The sequence below is a fragment of the Tubulanus polymorphus genome, chromosome 5 (genome assembly GCF_964204645.1).
Source record: "Tubulanus polymorphus chromosome 5, tnTubPoly1.2, whole genome shotgun sequence".
NCBI lineage: Eukaryota > Metazoa > Nemertea > Palaeonemertea > Tubulaniformes > Tubulanidae > Tubulanus > Tubulanus polymorphus.
The window spans coordinates 20,766,515-20,785,993 of NC_134029.1; the positions used below are offsets into that span (position 1 = coordinate 20,766,515).

The window sequence follows — 19,479 nt, forward strand, 5'->3', positions numbered from 1 at the left end:
TTGCCAAGGGCAACTTCCTTCAGCAATTTCCCTTGAAAATTACCTTTATCAACCAGTCACCGCTAAAATGTTGACTGTAGCATGACGATATGTTTTCATTTCCATTTGGGAAAATTGAAAAATCACCCATGAAATACTTGGGAATTTTGAATTCATATAACTGCGCGAACCATGCTCTTAATACCAGTGTATCTATAAAGAGGAATTAATTACAACCTGTTCTATTTCCAGGCTACAAAGCGACCAATTCGCAAGGGACGAAAGTGAACTGCTAATTGACCCGAGTCGACCTACGATTCTTCATGCGCATTTTCAAATTGATTCGTTGAAATTATTTTTATCGAGCTCCAGTCTCGCCGTTAAAACCGTGTGCAAATACCTAAATCGCGTGTGTTATAATGTCATAATTAAATGCATCATTTGTAAATGAATATATCACGCCGTGTTAGAATGCGAGCATTGTTCGTGTCTGATGCTGCCACAATTTTATCTATTTCATGTGTATATATGATCTGATCATCCGTAGCAAATTGTAGAATTTTGTAGTTTTCATTAAAGGCATTTCTGTATTCGTCTATCTGGCTCTTTCAGCCAGACTTTCGATAGTATTCTTTTCAATTTTCTTCCAGTTCGTGTGTATTAATACCAGTATATGCTTGAATGTAATTTTTTTTTACTCGACATTAAAAAGATTATCCAATTATAGAATTATATTATTTTTCTTGGCCGATGAAAAGTTGTCGCTTTCTTGAGTCAAGTACGCTGGCTTTGTCATCGATCTATTCCAAAAATCTTGACTCGTAGAGATTTAAATTCAATACTATGTTATAATTGATGAAAAAAATATATGTTATCATTCTGCTACTTGATACTCGGCAACTCTACTAGGATTTACTTCGCAGCAAGGCTCGATTTTCAAAATTTTAGTGATTATTGTATCTTCTCGAGATACGAGATCCTTCGATAGTCAGTATACCAGTTTGATTTAAGCTTCTGATCAAGAATACGCTGGAATTAAATCGACATCTTTGATGGGATCATTCATTTATTACGTACGCATAAAATTTGAATTTTTCATAGTTTATTTGAATTTTTAGTATCCATAGAAAAAATCTTGTACCCACGCAATACCAGGGGATACTGCCGAAATCGAGCCCGGACGAAAAAGGAGTCCGATGTCTTGACATCCTGCGTCGAGCACCAGCATCAGATCCATGAAAATCCTACTTGAGCAGAACTGCCAACTGTTCCTGATTTTAAGTATTTGTTATTAAATATTTTATAAAATTTTTTCTATAAGAAATACCAATAATATGAGAGATGTTAATAACTGCTTAATTTGAACATTTTCATATTACAATGAAATGTTACTTGAGAAAAAAACCAGTTAGTTACTGTAGCTCTTCTCAGTGGTTGGCAGCCCTGCTGGAGTAAGACACTAGTTGATGATAATATTATATTAGAAAAGATAAATTTCGATATTCTATGTACAAAATATTTATTTCGAAAATGGTTTTCATGGGTGACAACACAAAATAACAATTCAGATCGGGTTATCCACATTTAAATTAACTGTAGTTTTAACATTAATGATCAATTGTAGTATATAAATATATTTGTATGTAGTTAAACGAAGCATTATTGTTAAACTGAAGTGTTACAACATTCATATATTGTATAAAAATGTCGATCGAATAAATACCGATATAATTTTTACTGAAATTTGTCTTCAAAGTTTCATTCGTGTTGGGGGTAAGTGTCGGCCGAGAGTTTGGCTAAAAAAAAATGATACCTTGTTTCTCCTAATCGGCTGGGTCACTTCAGTAAACTGCAATAAAATTTGTAATCAGTTCATCTTTATAGCTGCCAGATGAGTTAGCCTGATCATCATATAAAAAGAAAGTACCGGTAATGTACTGGGTAGATAAGTGGGTGGCCGGCCAGGTCCTGCAGAAATGAGAAACAAGGTATCAATTTTTTTAGCCTCATTTAAATCAAAAGTCCAATAGATTGTTCCACTTTCTTCCGAATCAATTCTTTTTTCCTCGTTTAGTTCCCGATGGTGGTTTTTGTAGCTGAAATCCGGTGGTGTTACCCGCGCCGAACGCCGGAGTGCCAAATCCGACCGGAGCTGGAGTCGAGATCGCCGATTGCGTACCACCAAATCCAATTCCACCTAAACTTGAAGTATTGCCAAAACCTACGATTAAAACGACAATGTTTTTAGATGGTGAATACAAACGAACTCACTCTATTGGTCATAGCTCGGACTAGCTTCGAAGACGACTAATACAAATGACAACCTATACTTAGTGAATTGAATTGGAAATACAAATTCGGACTCAAACACCGCGTTCCACCTGTATACAGATTAAAAAGGATTGTAGATGGTTAATACACAAGTGGAACCTCGTTAGAATGAATGACAATCAACTTGTATTAGAAAATACATAAGCGGATCATAGCATTTGATTTGAAAATCTCTTACTCTACTACAAGAATTACTCCATGATTCGTATGCGAAATGTTGAATTAATGGATTTGATTTAATCATAAGCCGACGATAACATACATCACTAAGACTGCATAATATATAGCATTCTCATTATAATCAATACGATTTTTTGTTTGAATCATAAGCATCGTGTACATATTTCAGTAGAACACACCCCGGGTCACTTAAAACATATAAAACATTATCGGTGAATCACGAGTGTAATGTTAGTATAGATTGTTAGCTCGTTACTATCATGTGATACAAGAACATTGAAAAGAAAGTGATTTCGCTTACCAAAACTAACCTAAAGGTTTAACGGATGGTAACAATGAACTCGTTGTACCAAACCCAAAACCTTGCGAGCCGAACGTACTATTATTCGCGCCAAAGCCAGATGTATTTGCCAGACCTGCCCGTGCAAAGTAAGAGAAGCACATTGCACTAAATTTGTGAGAAATACTAGCAGATAAACAGGACTTCAAATGATGTTAATACGGAATGGCTGTTTTTGACTGAAACAGACTCCTGGCGAGTTGAAAACAGCATTTTCATCCTAACACAGTGTTGATTATCAACGGTTTCGCCTCGAACGATAAGCAACATTGACAGATGACTAGCAGCCAGAATTCCTGGAACAGCCCATTAAGTTGAATACACTACCAGTATGAACATGGATATGATCTAAAGAGATTAATAATTGTCTAGGATTCGATCCATTCCAATCTATCTGGTTCGTTGAAAAAGCTTCCTTAATAGTGATTAAATCATTCCAAGAAATCAGGCTGACTGTGGGGGTAGCGTGAACCATACACACATCTAATAAGATAAATCTGTGTAGCGGTCTGGTGCAACTAACATTACGAAAGAATACGGTTTTCAACTTATGAAATCTTCAGCATAATAATGACAAAACAATTTCGAAGGGCCACATTTATAAAGTACTAGGGTTATCATTGCTATACATGGACATTGAAATATACATGTGTACAAGTACGTGCACTTCACAATGACCCGTGTCAAACAATGGAATACATCGACAGTAACGTATATAGTGCTACGTATATATTATACTGAACATGTTCAACATATTTCTAAATATTCAAGATATATAATATATTTCTTACATGTATAACTAATATAAGACACACACTAATATCAAATGTACATATCATCTACAGCCGACAACTAGAAATTGAAGCCAAAGTGAATGCACAGATCTACAGAAAAATCTGCCTAGAGTTTTAAAAATCTCAAGATTGTCAAGAAGAAATTGGTAAAAGTTTTGCCGAAATTAAATTCGAACGGTTGCTTCAGAGGAAGGATTTGCATACTGTCTACAGGAATTATGAATTCAATAGGCATCAATTTTTTCAAGCTGATAGCATGTAGTATTATTACCGTAGTTAAAAAGCTGAGATGCAATACAATGTATAAATAGAGAGTTAGTAGTATATATGTGCAAACTTACCTCCAAATGCACCAATTTGACCAGTAGGTTGAGTCCCAGAGAATCCCGCATTCAGCCCCAGAGTAGGAGGCGCACCAGCTAGATGTGAGAGTAAACAAAACTAAGCTTCTTTTGCTGTGGTTAATCACCCAAGATCTTCCAGACCTTTATCATTATTTCCTCGACTCCTCACCTTGAGGTTGCTGTCCTCGATTCATAGCCGTCGCCATTGCAACAGCGGTAGCGTTTGAAATTCCGGTAAACGCCGTTGGACCGGTTCGAATTATCGGCGTCGCTGTCTGTCCAGTTTTCTCCGCCATTTTTTTCTGAGTTTGGAAAATATTTTGAGATTCGCCGTGGAATACTTTCCGGTAGTTCAAGTAATGTTCTTTTTGCGTCTAAAAAATGAAATCGACGCAAATTTACTGAATACATTCTTTACGACAAGTTCTAGTGTAGCTCACTGGTATATTACATGATAAAGCTCCCTACCTTCACAGCTTCATGTATGACCTGTAACTGTGCAGCCAGCGCGATGAATGTTTCATGTAACTTTCTCAATAGATTTGTGAGATCTGGAATTTAGTATACATTAATTTATTTTACCTATCTACCCAGCAAAGTAAGTCTCTCTAAATTCTCCCTAATTAGGAGAATTTCTCTCGTAAAAAAATAATCTTACCTTGTGGAGTGATAAATGCGGGTTGATTCAAACTGGCAAAATGACTTTCAACGTTATCAATTTGCTGTCTGTATACCTGCATACGCAATTCAAAGTCTTCTACGAGCTGCTGGAAATAACTGCATTGAAAGTAAAAGAAATTGCGTCAGTAAAACAAGATCTATTCATCTTCAGTCATGTATCTCTCTTGTAATATTTCTATAGCGAGGATGCGCCAGGTTAGATAGTGCCACTGGGTTACTGCACTTCAATTTCTTCTACATTTCAATTAAACTTGAATCAACTTTTCTCATCAGTTTCCAGTAAAACTATACTGTATACTCATTGCGAATGTCAATCTTATATCTATTTGACAACATTTATAACATATATCTTGTTTGATAACATTTCCATTTAAGAGCTTAAAAATCCAGTTCAAAGTTCATCCAAAATGAACTATTTTTCACTACAAATTACTGAATGTACTGTTACGCCATCTGGTGTGTGCCGGTACCCAATTTCGATTATTGATATACATTGTATCTGTTCACTTACTCGGCTGGTGCTGTGTTCTCGTACTGAAGCCCAGGTGGTGTGTCTTTAGTTCTTTGTGCAGTTTCTACATTTTTCATTTCCTGAAAACAGCAATATTTTCTAAACTAAGAGTATATATTTTACCAAAACTGATCAACTTAATCACAAAATAATTTAGAAGTATTTGCCTATGAACTGACCCATTCTAATACACGGCAATTTGAAAAATCAGATATTATTATTTTCTTAATATACCTGGGCAGTTTCCATCTTGAGTTTTTCAATCGCTCCAGCGTTACGTTGTAGACCATTCGACACAACCGACAACAACTGACGTATTGATTGAACATCCTCTTGCACCCTGAACACTGGTTTAGATGACATACGAGCTATATTCTCGCGCACGACTTTCTGATCTTTTACGTATTTCCTAAATAAGAAAATACATCTAGAATGTTTTGTAGCAGTAAGGATTATGCAGAAATAAGTACTTTTCAGCGCTTTTGCTGCACTGTGAATCCCACCCATTATAGACATGATGTAACTGATCATCATGATTTGTCAAACTATAACAATAACCTATGGATAAATCATTTATGTCATTCATATATTATAAAATGTTAATTGCCTAGAAGTGATGAATGCTTGGATTTTGATTATTTGATCAACACCTTAAGTATCACAATTACGAATGTTGTGACAAAGATTTTTCGGGTAACTCGCAAGTCAAAAAGTAGCACTTTTCAGACATTTTTGTGAAAAATAACCACAAATCAGGATCACAACAAATTTTTTCCAAAAAAAGTAGCGCTTAGTAGATTTGCTACAGATTATGTCGAGGTACATTGATTGAAGATCAATCAGTGAAGTAGAGTAAACATGCTTAACTAAAAACTCACTTGAAATTTTCCACAGTTTCAACGATTTCATTTGGAATTCCGGTTTCCTTCACAGCTTTACTATCACTATAGTACATAAATCATGGTTTAAATACAGAAGCACAATCTTTTTAAGAAAATCGGATAATTCTCGTCGATGAATATACCTCGGTTTACCGTTGTTGCCATTTCCTTGTAGATTCGAAGTCGTCACCTGCGGATTTATACCTCCTAGACCTTTATTACTCGGCGCAGACGACGTAGCAGAAAACGCGGGAGCTAACGTCAAACTACTCGTAGTTGGTTTGGCTATAAAATAAATTTACAAATTACCTACAGTATGTTACATGAAAAGCAACCCGGATCATTGTCAAATCTAACAGCTAGCTGAATAAACCACGAAAAGCAGATGTAGCTGATGAAGCAGTTAAAAATTTCAAATAGTTTGTAAAAGTTAAAGATAAATTTGCATTTTGATTCTCAATTAAAATCTATAATAAGCCCTGATCACGCAGAGATGATTTAGCCCAGGTCGAATTGGCATGCACTAGACTGGAGTCAAATTTAGCCCAACCACTCACTCGATATCTCGAAAGTGAGCCCAGTTACTTCCAGAACTAGTATTCATACGCAATAATTTGACCTGTGCTAAAATTTGGCCAAAAATACTTTTGTGGTCACATGGCTATAGACTAGTGTATGGTTCATACTTACTGCTTAGATTAAGACCTGTATTTTGAAATAAGCCGCCAGTGGCAGGCTTTGCCAATCCACCTAGTGTACCAGTCGCTGGCGTCGTTCCTAAACCTAAACCGGTTCCCAATCCGCTGGCCGGTGTTCCGCCGAGAGTAAAGCCTGTACTGGCGCTGGCAGGCGTCGTACCGAGACTGAATCCAGATGCAGCAGGCGTCGAACCCAAACTGAATCCCGTACCGGCTCCCGCCGCTGGTGTCGTTCCTAGACTGAATCCCGTAGCAGTCGTCGCGGGGGTCGTTCCCAAGGTGAATCCGGTAGCCGGTTTACTGGCGGCTGGTGTAGCTCCTCCCAGACTGAACCCTGAAGTAAAACCGGTGGTGGTACCACCACTAGCAGCCGGAGTACCGAATGTTGTTTTACCAGCACCGAATGATAGACCAGTACTTACTGTTGTTGCAGCTGGTGTCCCTGAGGAAGCAAATTTCTTCTCAATTACCCATTTGCATAAATAGAATTTTCATTTATAAGAAATTTCGAATATATGACACGACATACCAAATGCGACTCCAGTTGGTTTAGTGGTACCAAATGTCAAGCCTCCAGCTGCTGCTAAAAATAAAGCAATATCTGTTTAGTAAGGATATGAAAGCAAACGTTTAACAAAGATTTTATATTATTCATATCAAGATTATTTAGGTTTTTTTTTAAGAAAACCTCGGACTATTTGCGATCATTCTAATCAAATGAGAGAATTGATAATTAATGTTTATGATCTGCTTAGAATAAATGAGTGAGTTTCAGTTGTTTAGAAATGTTTAATTAGGTTGACTGTATTTTTCTTGATCAAAGACGTAGTTTAAAATCTCTGTTCAGGCTAAAGTGAGTAACATGCTAATTAAGAGTGATGGTCAGTAATCTACGTTTAATTACTGATTTCAGTTGGCATAGTTCAGCAATGTTTAATTAGTTTGATCTTATTCTTGATCAAAGATGTAATTTACAATACAGTGTGATTAGCCTTGGGTGAGTAACAGAACAATTAAGAGTGATGGTCAGTAATTCATGGTTAATTACCTATTCATAGATAGTAAGTCTTTTAATCATGAGTGAACTAAGGTTAATTAGTGACAATTGTGTCATTTACTCCAATGGGAGGAGCCTAATGCTTTAAATAGAGAGGATTTTTGGTTTGTTCCATCAGTTGCTTCAAGTGATACACATCTAGAATCATGTATTCAACTATGTCAGCAAGTTTTACCAGTGGATACGGACGTCAAACACCACCGTTACAGACTATGTACCACACGATGCCCGAGTTATCATCCGTGCCATACATAGAATACCAGACTGTACCGCAAGCGTGGTCTACGCCAACATACCAGATACCCAGATATCAAACGTACCAAGCAGCACCGCTAGAGATGCCATCGCCGATAGATACAGCAAGATGGTTTCATCACCCACAGCAATCCGGGATGTCTCCAGCGCTGAACCAGGGATCAGATGTCAGTAGCAGTTCGTACGGTACCAGTGATAGCAGCAGAATCAGCACCAGTTCTAGCGCTTCGAACATTAGCACCAGTTCTAACGCTTCGAACATCGGCACCAGTTCTAGTGCTTCAAACATCAGCACCAGTTCTAACGCTTCGAACATCAGCACCAGTTCCGAAGCTTCAAGCATCAAAACTGAACCGAGAAAGAAACTCAAAGCTAAACGAAGACGTAAAGACAACGATACATCTCATCAGAAGAACTCTCCTCTTCCGGAACAAGCCGTGCAGATTATGACGAATTGGTACGAAATTCACCGCGATAATCCGTACCCGACGGAAACCGAGAAACAAGAAATGTCGTTAGCCGGCGGAATCCAAGTCAATCAAGTAACGGCCTGGTTTTCGAACAAGAGAAATCGTTCGCATAATACTCGACCGAGAACTGAGAAACGAAAACTAGAGGAACAACTTTACGCTTTCTGCGACGAATTGTTACAACCTTCGAACAAGAAATATATCGTCGATCCAGCTACAGTGGTAAATAGAATCATGGGACTCATCAAAGAAAACAGCTGAAGAAACCTATACCAAACTTGAACCGAAGAATATTGTATTATCTGTGCTACTCTGTTATTTCTGTTGTTAAAAGATTATCTGTTGTTAAAATGTTATCAATAAAAAAAAAATTATAAAACAAAAACTTTTCTCCATAGTTGGTTTTGGTACTGGATTAATCAGAGGATGAATTCCAATTGGACACGACATAAAGTATATTATTCCTCAAGATGCTTACCACCAGGAGTTGTTCCAAAAGAAAATCCACCAGTTGTTGCAGCTGTGTTGGTGCTAAAAGAAAGAAGAGTAGTAATGAAACAAAGATAAGGTTATATTGTAACCAGTGACAGTTAAGTTATGAGGTAACTTGGTAGAATAAAATCCCCATTGATGGAGATACGTTTAATTATACATTGTCAATGTGAACTTTTCATATGATAATGTGGGCCTACACAATTAAAACCTTTTAGAAAGCAGAAAATGCTCAGTTAGATTTATAACGTTTGAGATCGTTATTCTCTCGTGTTTGAACATGATAATTAGGTTGAGTTAATTAAGTTCTCACCCTTCACATAAATCATAAGCCCGCTTAAAAATCTTTTGATGTCTGTTTATTTCGGTAATTAATAAGTTTTTTCATTTTTCAACTTAAAAACCTTTCTCATCGACTATACAATTAAACTAGTCATATGAAATAGTTATTCTCAGATATTTCTTACCTGGGAGTGCCGAACGAAAATCCCGATGTCATCTTTTCGGGCTGTTAAACGGGAAAAAATCGGCAAAAATCGAAGAAAAATTCAACTACGGATGCAGTAGATTCGATACATCCGCCGGTCAACAATTTTTCTTCGTGCCCTAAACACACATGTTGAACGAATAAACCTCTATTCAGGTAAATATCCCGGACTTAACGTTAATGATTTGGCCATGATTCTACTTTAAACGATAAATATAACGTTCATTGAGCCTTAGTAACGTGAAACCATGGGTTGTATTCTTATTGTTGATGTTGAGGGAAGTTTGTAAACTGTTTTATCAGTCGTGCTAAGTATCGACGATAACCGTCATAATCGTCATTAGATGGGGAACCGGATCAGTGATTTTTTCACCAATTACCATCATCGCTTACCAGGTTTTGATAACCTCCTGTCGAAGCTCACGCCAATATAAACCCTGATCGCATTTCCTTCATAGTTCTATTTACAGTTAACACTGCCCAAGATTTCTTTGGGTGGAGGACAGGTTGCCGCCACCAGCCTATATATTTAGCCAATCAGCTACATGGTTTTTCACCGACAGATTCGCTTAAGCAAAACAACACATCTGATTGGCTAGATAATAGACTGGTGGCTGCTGAGCAACCTGCCTGCCCAAGAAGTTTTTGGCCATGTAATAGACCAATGAAGGAAGTGCAGCGAGAGTTTGCGTAAGCGTTGTGAGATCAATCAGTTACAGGATAAATTTATAAATTTATTTAGCTGGATAGTGCGCATTTGATTAGGTCTTTGAGTACAACAACATATTACTGTATTATTGTAGGTGTATGTGTAGCGTAGAAGAATTATATGTTTATATGAGAACAATTGGCAGATGTAACAATGGTTCGTAAAAAGATAGATAATCGTATAAGAGTTTTGATCGAGAATGGCGTCGCAGAAAAGCATCGATCGCTTTACGTTATCGTCGGCGATCGTGGCAGAGATCAGGTAAACTACCGGTATTAACTCTGAATCTTGAAATTACTCAAACTCCTGAAAATCAATTTCCTGTCTGTTTTCTCTCTTCAGGTTGTCATTTTGCATCACATGTTATCGAAGGCGGTTGTCAAATCTCGACCGTCGGTTTTATGGTGCTATAAGAAAGAACTCGGATTCAGCAGGTACGAGATTGTGAAAATTGATTCCATTGATGATGTATCTTTTTTAGACTCATTCCTATCCGGAGTTCATAGCGCGTCTCCGAAGTGCTTATTTTTTACAAAAATTTCAAAAGTGTTTATGCCTACAAAGTTCTTATAGATAGATATGTTTTTGGACAATTATGAGTGTAATGCCAGTATTGATGCCCCTAAAAACATATTTTTCATAATAGCCTGTCCTCCACTTTAATCTATTGCCCCCATGTATGAAGACCACTAACAGACAAATAACATATTGTATGTTGAGGGCTGCAGTCTAAAATCATATGAAAAGTGTCACATTTGTATGGCAAAAGTGCTTACTTTTGCTATCAAAAAGTGTCAACTTTTGCCTCAGCCTTCCTATGATGAATCCTGCTATGTTCTCTGTTTTTTGCTGCAGTCACAGAAAAAAGCGAATGCGTCAACTTCAAAAGAAAATCAAGACTGGAAAACTAGACGTCAATGAGGACGATCCATTTGAATTATTCATCGCATCGACTAATATCAGATATTGCTATTATTCGGAAACTCATAAGATTCTCGGTAACACATATGGAATGCTAGTACTACAAGTAAGCATCCTGGCAATCCAGTTATCCTTAAAGATTTCACGATGGTCGCACTACCGATTCGTTATCGAGAAATTTCTTTTAATAGGATTTCGAGGCTATGACGCCTAATTTACTGGCTCGAACTGTGGAGACGATTGAAGGTGGGGGAATAGTTGTTATACTTCTACGTACGATGACATCGTTAAAACAACTTTACGCGATGACTATGGTAAGATTCATTTCAGTTGAGTAGGAAATTACTCATTCTGAATAATGCGTGCAGCTTCAAACTGTTTATCGTTCCTTTACAGGATGTTCATACTCGTTACCGCACTGAATCGCATCAAGATGTTGTCGGTCGTTTTAATGAAAGGTATTGGTGAACTTTTATATTGCGTAACTTCCAACTTAAAATTTCAACTTAGGCAGGTTTTGATTGAACATCTACCAGTTTGGGAATAGCAATTGTGATGTTAGCAGATTTAACTATTCTGGAATGGTAAGAGAGAATTCAGGTTGAAATGAATGCACCAGAAGAATAATCCAGAATCATTAGAGGCGAATTGAAATCTGCCTCAGTTACATGTAAATCAGCCAAAAATATGTTTATATTGAGGCCTACCATATTTGATACAGATTACTCACTGAGAATCATTACTTTGGTATAATTGTTGCATTCACTCACCTATCTAATATTTCAATGTTTGATTATTCAGGTTCATATTATCGCTGGCATCGTGTAAAACTTGCATGGTGATAGACGACCAATTGAATATTCTACCTGTTTCATCTCACATGTTAAGCATTGAACCAGTTCCTCCTAAACCCGTTGTAAGTATCGACGTCTCTGCATATATCTATTCGTACCTAAAAAATTCCTCCGCGATATCGGGATATTTATGATTTCAGGAGGACCGTTTGTCACCGTCTGAAAAAGACTTAAAAGATCTTCAGACGTCGCTACAGGACACGCAACCAGTCGGAGTACTTGTCAATTGCTGTAAAACGCTCGACCAGGGTAAAGCCCTTCTGAAATTTGTCGAAGCAATATCGGAGAAAACTCTTCGAAGTACGGTAGTGATGACGGCTGCTCGAGGGCGGGGTAAATCTGCCGCCCTCGGGCTCGCAATGTCTACCGCTGTGGCATTTGGGTAAGCTCGTTCCCGAGATATTTTGGTAAATTATCACATCTGTTACCAAATATGTTAAGGTTGGATAATGAACCAGTATTTATTCAGTTAGAAAATGATAATGATAAATGAACATCATTGATTATGTTTCGATGAATCTGATGTTATTTTTCAGATATTCAAACATATTCGTTACGGCTCCGAGTCCAGAGAATTTGAAGACTTTATTTGAATTTGTGTTCAAAGGATTCGACGCGTTGGAATATCAAGAACATTTAGATTATGAACTCGTTCAATCAACGAATCCAGAATTCAATAAAGCTATCGTCAGAGTTAATATCTTTCGCGAGCACAGACAAACTATACAGGTTTGTATGATGCACACTAACATAGGTAGAAAAATTGAATGATTTAGAATATCTTTGGTGTATAACATAGGGTTGATATAGTGAGTCTCCAAAGTGCTTAAATGTACTTACTTTTAAGAAGATTCTGTAAGGCCCTTATAAAGTGCTTACTTTCCACACAAATTTCAAAATGTTCTTTGGTGACTTTTGGTGAATGATTAGGACAAGGGCTGTGGTCTTGAAAATGAGATTGACTTTCGCCTTACTTATGCTTTCAAAAAGTGCTTACTTTTGCCTCTGCCTTACTTCTATAAACCCTAAAACAAGACAAATTTTTGCTTTGATATGAAATCACAATTTTGGGTATTTGTTTCAGTATATACGCCCATCTGATGCCCATAAATTAGGACAGGCAGAACTCGTATGTATTGACGAGGCAGCTGCTATTCCGTTACCACTCGTGAAGAATCTACTGGGACCTTATTTAGTGTTCATGTCATCTACAATCAACGGGTATGAAATAGCACCAATAATGGCAAACCATTTCGATATATCGGAGTCTATTCTATATGCCAACTCTATCTGTTTCATGTTGTAGTTACGAAGGCACAGGAAGGTCTCTGTCTCTAAAACTAATTCAACAGTTACGTCAATCGAGCGCCACTTTCGGCGGAAATGAAAAACAAGTCAAAGCATTAACAGCCGCTGCTGAAAAATCATCAGACAAACTCGGAGCTGGTAAGTCATATACAAAAAATTAGTAGTGTTTTTCCCAGATTTTTTCCATATCTAGCTCAATGTTGGATATATTATGTTTTTTTCAGGACGGTCGCTTCATGAAATCACGTTGAATGAATCGATTCGTTACGCGAGCGAGGATCCCGTTGAGAAATGGTTGTATAACGTATTGTGTTTAGACGCGTCGAATATAACGTGGATTAATTCTGGTTGTCCGGTACCGGCGTCGTGCGATTTGTATTACGTAAATCGCGATACCTTGTTCTCGTATCACAAAGCCTCGGAGGCATTCCTGCAGCGAATTATGGCATTATACGTGTCTTCGCATTATAAGGTAAGCTACTACTGTTGAATAAAGTCTGAGACCCGCAACCAAAAAGGGAAATAAAGTTGAAACATCTACAGGTCTATCTAAAATCCGAATTTAGGTTTTATTCCAAAAACCTTTATCATGAAGTTTCTTGAAGTTTCTCAGTCGCAACACATAGCGAAGTTCTAGGGCCTACCTCATCACTACTGATCAATCTCATTAAAAACAACTTCAGGGGATTTGCAAGTATGGTCTTTGTAACTGATAGTTCCAGTATAAAATTATTTGAATTGTTCTATTTGGAATGAAATACTAGGTTTGTAATAACCCATGAATAAGTTATATCCAGATTTTCATTAGTAATTTATCTGTTGAATCTTAAATCTTATATTTAGCTGAAAGCTGAAAAATGTTGTTAGAAATTTGTATGCTTGTTTATTCGTAGAACACCCCGAATGATCTGCAGTTATTATCCGATGCTCCCGCTCATCACATCTTCTGCTTACTGGGACCAGTCGATCCAAATCAGACTTCATTACCGGAGGTTCTATGCGTATTACAGGTATGTAATGTTGCTCACCTGTCTATCGTTGAATACACTCGAGATCCTTTTCTGATTAAAGTGTTGTGAATGAATGTTTTTTCCAGGTTTGTTTGGAAGGAGAGATTAATAAGCAAACGGTTATGAATAGTTTAGCTCGAGGACAACGAGCTTCTGGAGATCTCATTCCTTGGACAATATCTCAACAGGTAAAAAAACCTCATAGTATTAACCTTATCTACAATCGTCGATCTTTTCTATCTTCAGTTAAGATTATATTTCTCTCTTCAGTTTCAAGATCACGATTTTCCAACTTTGTCCGGCGCGAGAATTGTAAGAATCGCTACGCATCCTCATTATCAAGGGGTTAGTATTTGCTTGAAAATCGGTATTACAACATTTAGAGAAGTACAAATGATTTCCTATTGGATATAACCAGGGAAGTGTGATGGGAAATTCGCTGATATAACAAACCACGCATTAAAACAAAGTTACAGGTCCAGCGAAGGTTGTTGTTACAAAGTGCTTCTTAATGATTACTGATGATGTATCATTGATTGTAGATGGGTTACGGAAGTCGCGCAATGCAATTATTGCAAGAATATTATGAAGGTAAAGTAGTCAGTTTAACCGATGACGACCAAGCGGAGAAATTACAACAAGTTCACACGGTCACCGGAGAGGTATGTGCTATAGACCCGGTATGTCATTGGTTCCGAGCGATGGTTTGATAATGATTTTCATTCATTCAGGTAAAAGGTCTGCAAGAAGAAACTATTAAACCGAGAAAGAACTTGCCACCACTGCTGTTGAAATTGAGCGAAAGAGAACCAGAGAAGATACAATATTTGGGAGTATCGTTCGGTCTGACAGCAAGCTTACTCAAGTAGGTTTTCTATGACAGTCTACCTGCACAAGTAGTGTGATTGGTAAACCATTATGTGGTACATACTCGTATATAATCTGTTATTTATTCTTCTGCAGATTCTGGAAAAGGTCAGGATTTGCGCCTGTGTATCTGAGACAGACACCTGTAAGTGTAGTAATGTATACAAACCCGTAGTGTCAAAGTTTTTAAATGAAATGTTCGAATTTCTACCACTAAAGTTACTTTGAGTTTTCTGTAAAGTAACGCATCAGTTTGTCATGTTATTTTATTTTCAGAACGATTTAACCGGTGAACATTCGTGTATCATGTTAAAGGGGTTGAACGATGATGCCGATGAAACCGAGGAACAACACTGGTTGCACGCTTACTGGACAGATTTCCGACGCAGATTCGTGTCTTTGTTGTCGTACGAATTCAGTAAATTTCTACCGGGAATGTCTCTGAATATTTTGCAGCAGAAGAAAATCAAAAGTCAACCTACAAGTAAGAATTCTACTTTCAGGCAACTGACATGTACTACTATACTGTAATTCTCACAATTCACTTCATACTTTGTTTTGTCAGCTTTAACAAAAGAGGAACTGGATGTTCACATGACGAAATACGATTTAAAGAGGCTGGATATGTTTGCCAAGAACTTAGTGGACTTCCACTTGATCATGGACTTGCTACCGATCATTGGTAAACTCTACTGTCTTGAGAGGTTACCGATTCATTTAACCCTCATACAGGCTGTAAGTATCGTATATGGATGTTTTACATGTTTGATTCTATGGAGATATTGCTGATGAGGAGACCTGTTTTTGTAGGCGATCTTACTTGGTATGGGATTACAACATAAGTCCGTAGACACGTTAGTGACCGAATTGGATCTTCCTTCGTCGCAGATTTTAGCCCTGTTCAATCGTTCAATCCGCAAAATAGTGCAGGTACGTTCAGATACTGGTAGCTGACAATTGAATTCTGATTGAGAAAGAGGTATCTTCATGTCCTGATTAATGTTTCAGTGTTTTGATGAGTTAACCGAGGCTGAAGTTGAGAAGGAAATGGTCAAGCGAAAGGAAATAGACATGAAACCAGTTGAACAATCAATGAGTAGTGAACTGGTGAGTGTTATTCCATCTTAAAAGTCATTAAGACTGATTGAAGTGATTAAATTAACTGAGGATTTAAATCGAATGAATTTTATTATTATCTAGGAGGAAGCTGGTCGCGAAGTAATGAAAACACAAGAAAAACAAATCGAAATCCTGAAAGGTGCAGACTTAAGCCAATTCAAAATAAAAGGGTCCGAAAATGAATGGGGAAAAGCATTAGCTGGTGACAAACCGAAGAAAGGACTCGTTTCGGTTGGGCAGTAAGTTGTTTAGCTGGTTGTTACCACTTGGTCACTTAATGGCAATTCAAGTGGTCAATCGCGAAGTGTGTTTGAAAAAGTAACTTGCAAAAAGAACTTGTTGATATATTTCAGTGTTGCTGAGAAGAGAAAACCTGAAGATGACACGACACAACTTCTTATGTCAGGGAAAGATGATAAAAAGAAGAAAAAGAATAAACCATTTCAGAAGAACAAGAAATTTAAGAAAGATTAATTCCATGTAAAAATAATTAATGGGAAAAATAAAAAGATAGTGGATATACACTTTATTTAGTTTCACACTCATTTGATCTTTGTCTCAGGAGCACTATTTCTGAATTTTTGGATCAACATGGCCACCGAGTTGATTGCTTTTTGGACAGGCACTGGTCTTCACCTATCCCCTGCGGAAATTTTGGTTTGCTCTGATATTAGTTGATTATGTGAAAATATTCCGTTATTATCATTTATTTGTAACAATAAAACCTATTTTTATAGCTGGGACTGGTCGTCAGTGCCATATGGATATTATCGGAGCCATCCTTTCTTCGAGCGGCTCCACACTGTTATGAATTGAATTGAATTTCATTGCGCCTTGAAAGTGACAATAGAGATCTATAAAGGTATTTTTGAAACTATTGGCTTAATTGAACCCCATGGGGCCATATCACTGGTTGATGGTAGTGTTAGGAAGGGATGAAAGAACAAAGGCTATTTATTCTTAAGTCACAAAAGGACAAGAGGTGTAAAGAAGACAAAAGTCTAAAAAAAGTCAAATCCAATTTTTATTCATTGTTTTTTATTTGAATTTATTCTCGCATGTTTTTTCTTAGCTGTTTTCCCTCGTGTTCTTTCTTTTGTTAGTTATAGATCACGGGGCTCGTTACGATAGATGGGAGTCTGATAGCTGGGGGACGTACCTCGGCTCCGGTGCGGTGTAGCCGTAGCGTAGGGTATCGTATTCGTAGCCGATGGAAGGTGGTTCACAGGGACCTGACAAAAAAAATTTTTGACCCCAGTATCCTAGGTACTATATATTAAAAAAAAATATATAGTACCTGGGATACTGGGGCCAAAAATCTTTTTTGTCAGGTCCCTGTGAGGTGGTTAGAAGAGATTTAATAATCAGGACAGATCGATGGGCTTGTGTGTGAAAATATCCAATCAGGAAACTAAACCACAGACCAGTCGCTATATTGACTACAAAGATGAATCCTTTAACTTGGACCCCCAATGGCCCTGCTCTTCCCATCGCCTAGGTACCGGTATAGTGAATATTTATGGATAGATGGATATGTTAGCCTACTGTCTTTTCAGAAGAAACAATATCCCCGTAAAAGATGAGTCGAAAGCAAACTCCCAGTGATTTCTTGAAGTTGATAATCGGACGACCTGTTGTTGTCAAGCTGAATTCTGGAGTTGATTATCGAGGTAAGACAAAGACAAATGATCCGAGTGACAGTTGATGGAAATGTGGTAGGTGAAAATACATAGATGACCTTCCGTCGTTCCAGCTAGTATCTCCATTTTAGAAAGCAAATCCAATTGCGCCCAGTGTATAAAAATTGTGACCATCTAGAGGCAAAAAAGAAACTGCGCAAATCCTACTTGTTAGTAAACAAATCACTGCATTGGATTCCTGGAGACATTTTGAGTTTGACGCAGTGATTTGTCATTCAATAGATTGCTTCATTAGATTAATCACGAAGTCTCATGCAAATTTAGCACTCCAAAATCATCTTCGTTTGCCAGGTTTAGTTGCCTTCTGCTGAAGTTTGCACTCACAGATTAGCATTAAGAGGAAGCACCGAGCCCTAAAAAACAAGGACGCTCGTGTTATAAACTGTTTTTCAATGTTGTAGGTGTGCTTGCGTGTCTTGATGGATATATGAATATAGCGCTGGAACAAACTGAAGAATATGTGAATGGACAGTTGAAGAATAAATACGGTGATGCGTTTATTAGAGGAAATAATGGCAAGTCGTGTAATTCAAGCATCTACATTCACACATCCTCCCCCGGCAGGGATTCGAACCTGATGGCATCGAGATTGCCACGGCACGAAACCCTGCCATAATCGACCGTGTGCGCAGATCAGGCGCAGTTCAGATGATGTGATTTTTAGCCAATCAGAAATCCCATTTTATTTTATCCCGGGTTTTCCCATTTATAGTTCTTCCTTGAAATTTGCCTCAACGATTATACAACGAGCAATCTGATTGGTGCCGCCAGTTTTCGTTCGGAAAGCTGCGCATGTACCTGCGCACCCGGTCTACTGATGCAGGGGTTCGTGCCGTGGCTGAGTGTAGCGATGCCATCAGGTTCGAGTCCCTGCAGAGGGAGGATGCATTCACAGTGCAATATTACAGTACCGTATTTAGCCACTTTTCCCAAAGGTTAGTGGAATCCATTCATCATAATGGTATTCAGATTAACAGCCCAACAGATGTGGATGGATTCATCGGTTTGCCTTGATAAGACCATGAATTGAAGTGTGCTAAAGCTATGTTTTAGTGTAGTAGTGCTGGGACTAAATATTTTATCAAGTTATGATAAGTGATTTTAGTGACCACTACTTAACACGGAGGGGACTTCAGCATTTCTTTAGAAAATGTTTGGCTTTAAATATCTTTAGATACAAGCATTATTATGTAATGGCTTAGAATTAGGGTTTGTGATTAGATGATACTTGTTGTTATTATGTCATTTCCGTTTATTTCAGTGCTCTATATCAGTACACAGAAGAGGAAAGTGTGATCGTTAATTATCAGCTACTTCGTTAAATATCCATGGACTTCACGTGACTGTTCTCTTAAAAAGCGTTTTGCCGTACGTTGTGAACTCGGAAGAAAATGATAATGCGAATTAAGGTTTTTGAAAGCATTTTTATGTGTAGATAGATATTTTCTACGGGAATAATAAATCATGTAAGTTTTTCATTTGTAATATATT

The 19,479-nt window shown here is 37.6% G+C and overlaps 4 protein-coding genes across 9 annotated transcripts in view; 3 read left to right on the top strand and 1 right to left on the bottom strand.

The window, feature by feature from the left end:
- The window catches only part of LOC141905527 (sister chromatid cohesion protein PDS5 homolog A-like), a 15,069-nt gene extending 13,540 nt beyond the window's left edge, over positions 1–1,529 (top strand). For both annotated transcript variants that reach the window (XM_074794408.1, XM_074794406.1), the window contains exon 32: positions 232–1,529. In XM_074794408.1, coding sequence (XP_074650509.1) covers positions 232–267 — 36 coding nt within the window. In that variant the 3' untranslated portion in view covers positions 268–1,529. The remainder of the gene's footprint in view (positions 1–231) is intronic.
- Positions 1,506–9,740, bottom strand: LOC141905534 (nucleoporin p58/p45-like). 3 transcript variants are annotated; one of them, XM_074794422.1, is made up of 14 exons: positions 9,481–9,740; positions 9,000–9,052; positions 7,269–7,322; positions 6,732–7,181; positions 6,185–6,326; positions 6,039–6,104; positions 5,395–5,569; positions 5,161–5,240; positions 4,627–4,745; positions 4,437–4,519; positions 4,138–4,342; positions 3,966–4,043; positions 2,802–2,906; positions 1,506–2,200 (listed from the first exon to the last, which is right to left on the bottom strand). In XM_074794422.1, the coding sequence occupies exons 1-14, from the start codon at positions 9,510–9,512 to the stop codon at positions 2,031–2,033; spliced, it is 1,812 nt and encodes a 603-aa protein (XP_074650523.1). In that variant the 5' UTR covers positions 9,513–9,740; the 3' UTR covers positions 1,506–2,030. The 3 variants fall into 3 exon arrangements, with proteins under 3 accessions (XP_074650523.1, XP_074650524.1, XP_074650525.1); XM_074794424.1 differs by having other exon boundaries at positions 2,061–2,200; positions 2,792–2,906; XM_074794423.1 differs by lacking the exon at positions 2,802–2,906.
- Positions 9,252–19,477, top strand: LOC141905541 (U6 snRNA-associated Sm-like protein LSm6). Of its 3 annotated transcripts, none has more exons than XM_074794437.1 (4): positions 9,252–9,261; positions 17,843–17,958; positions 18,390–18,503; positions 19,250–19,477. In XM_074794437.1, exons 2-4 carry the CDS (start codon positions 17,868–17,870, stop codon positions 19,282–19,284), a joined length of 240 nt encoding a protein of 79 aa, XP_074650538.1. In that variant the 5' UTR covers positions 9,252–9,261; positions 17,843–17,867; the 3' UTR covers positions 19,285–19,477. The 3 variants fall into 3 exon arrangements, with proteins under 3 accessions (XP_074650538.1, XP_074650537.1, XP_074650539.1); XM_074794436.1 differs by lacking the exon at positions 9,252–9,261 and adding an exon at positions 17,081–17,150 and having other exon boundaries at positions 17,845–17,958; XM_074794438.1 differs by lacking the exon at positions 9,252–9,261 and adding an exon at positions 17,190–17,480 and having other exon boundaries at positions 17,845–17,958.
- Positions 9,604–16,803, top strand: LOC141905530 (RNA cytidine acetyltransferase-like). The gene is made up of 24 exons (XM_074794413.1): positions 9,604–9,656; positions 10,304–10,470; positions 10,552–10,643; positions 11,065–11,236; positions 11,322–11,444; positions 11,527–11,588; positions 11,932–12,046; positions 12,125–12,366; positions 12,521–12,713; positions 13,069–13,205; positions 13,291–13,430; positions 13,517–13,764; positions 14,186–14,302; positions 14,389–14,490; positions 14,573–14,647; positions 14,845–14,964; positions 15,034–15,167; positions 15,266–15,314; positions 15,446–15,653; positions 15,735–15,904; positions 15,980–16,099; positions 16,178–16,276; positions 16,370–16,527; positions 16,642–16,803. Exons 2-24 carry the CDS (start codon positions 10,363–10,365, stop codon positions 16,760–16,762), a joined length of 3,105 nt encoding a protein of 1,034 aa, XP_074650514.1. The 5' UTR covers positions 9,604–9,656; positions 10,304–10,362; the 3' UTR covers positions 16,763–16,803.
- Positions 19,478–19,479: the final 2 nt, after the last annotated feature.

Bases quoted from the DNA above. Each gene is read 5' to 3' on its own strand.
- LOC141905534 (XM_074794422.1), bottom strand. From the start codon at position 9,512: ATGACATCGGGATTTTCGTTCGGCACTCCCAG. The intron at 7,323-8,999 runs GTAAGCATCTTG...CTTTATTTTTAG, and splicing joins TTTTGGAACAACTCCTGGTG to CAGCAGCTGGAGGCTTGACA. The intron at 6,327-6,731 runs GTAAGTATGAAC...TTTATTTTATAG, and splicing joins TACAGGTCTTAATCTAAGCA to CCAAACCAACTACGAGTAGT.
- LOC141905530 (XM_074794413.1), top strand. From the start codon at position 10,363: ATGGTTCGTAAAAAGATAGATAATCGTATAAGAGTTTTGATCGAGAAT. The intron at 11,237-11,321 runs GTAAGCATCCTG...TTCTTTTAATAG, and splicing joins ATGGAATGCTAGTACTACAA to GATTTCGAGGCTATGACGCC. The intron at 12,714-13,068 runs GTTTGTATGATG...TATTTGTTTCAG, and splicing joins AGCACAGACAAACTATACAG to TATATACGCCCATCTGATGC.
- LOC141905541 (XM_074794437.1), top strand. From the start codon at position 17,868: ATGAGTCGAAAGCAAACTCCCAGTGATTTCTTGAAGTTGATAATCGGA. The intron at 17,959-18,389 runs GTAAGACAAAGA...TCAATGTTGTAG, and splicing joins TTCTGGAGTTGATTATCGAG to GTGTGCTTGCGTGTCTTGAT. The intron at 18,504-19,249 runs GCAAGTCGTGTA...CGTTTATTTCAG, and splicing joins GTTTATTAGAGGAAATAATG to TGCTCTATATCAGTACACAG.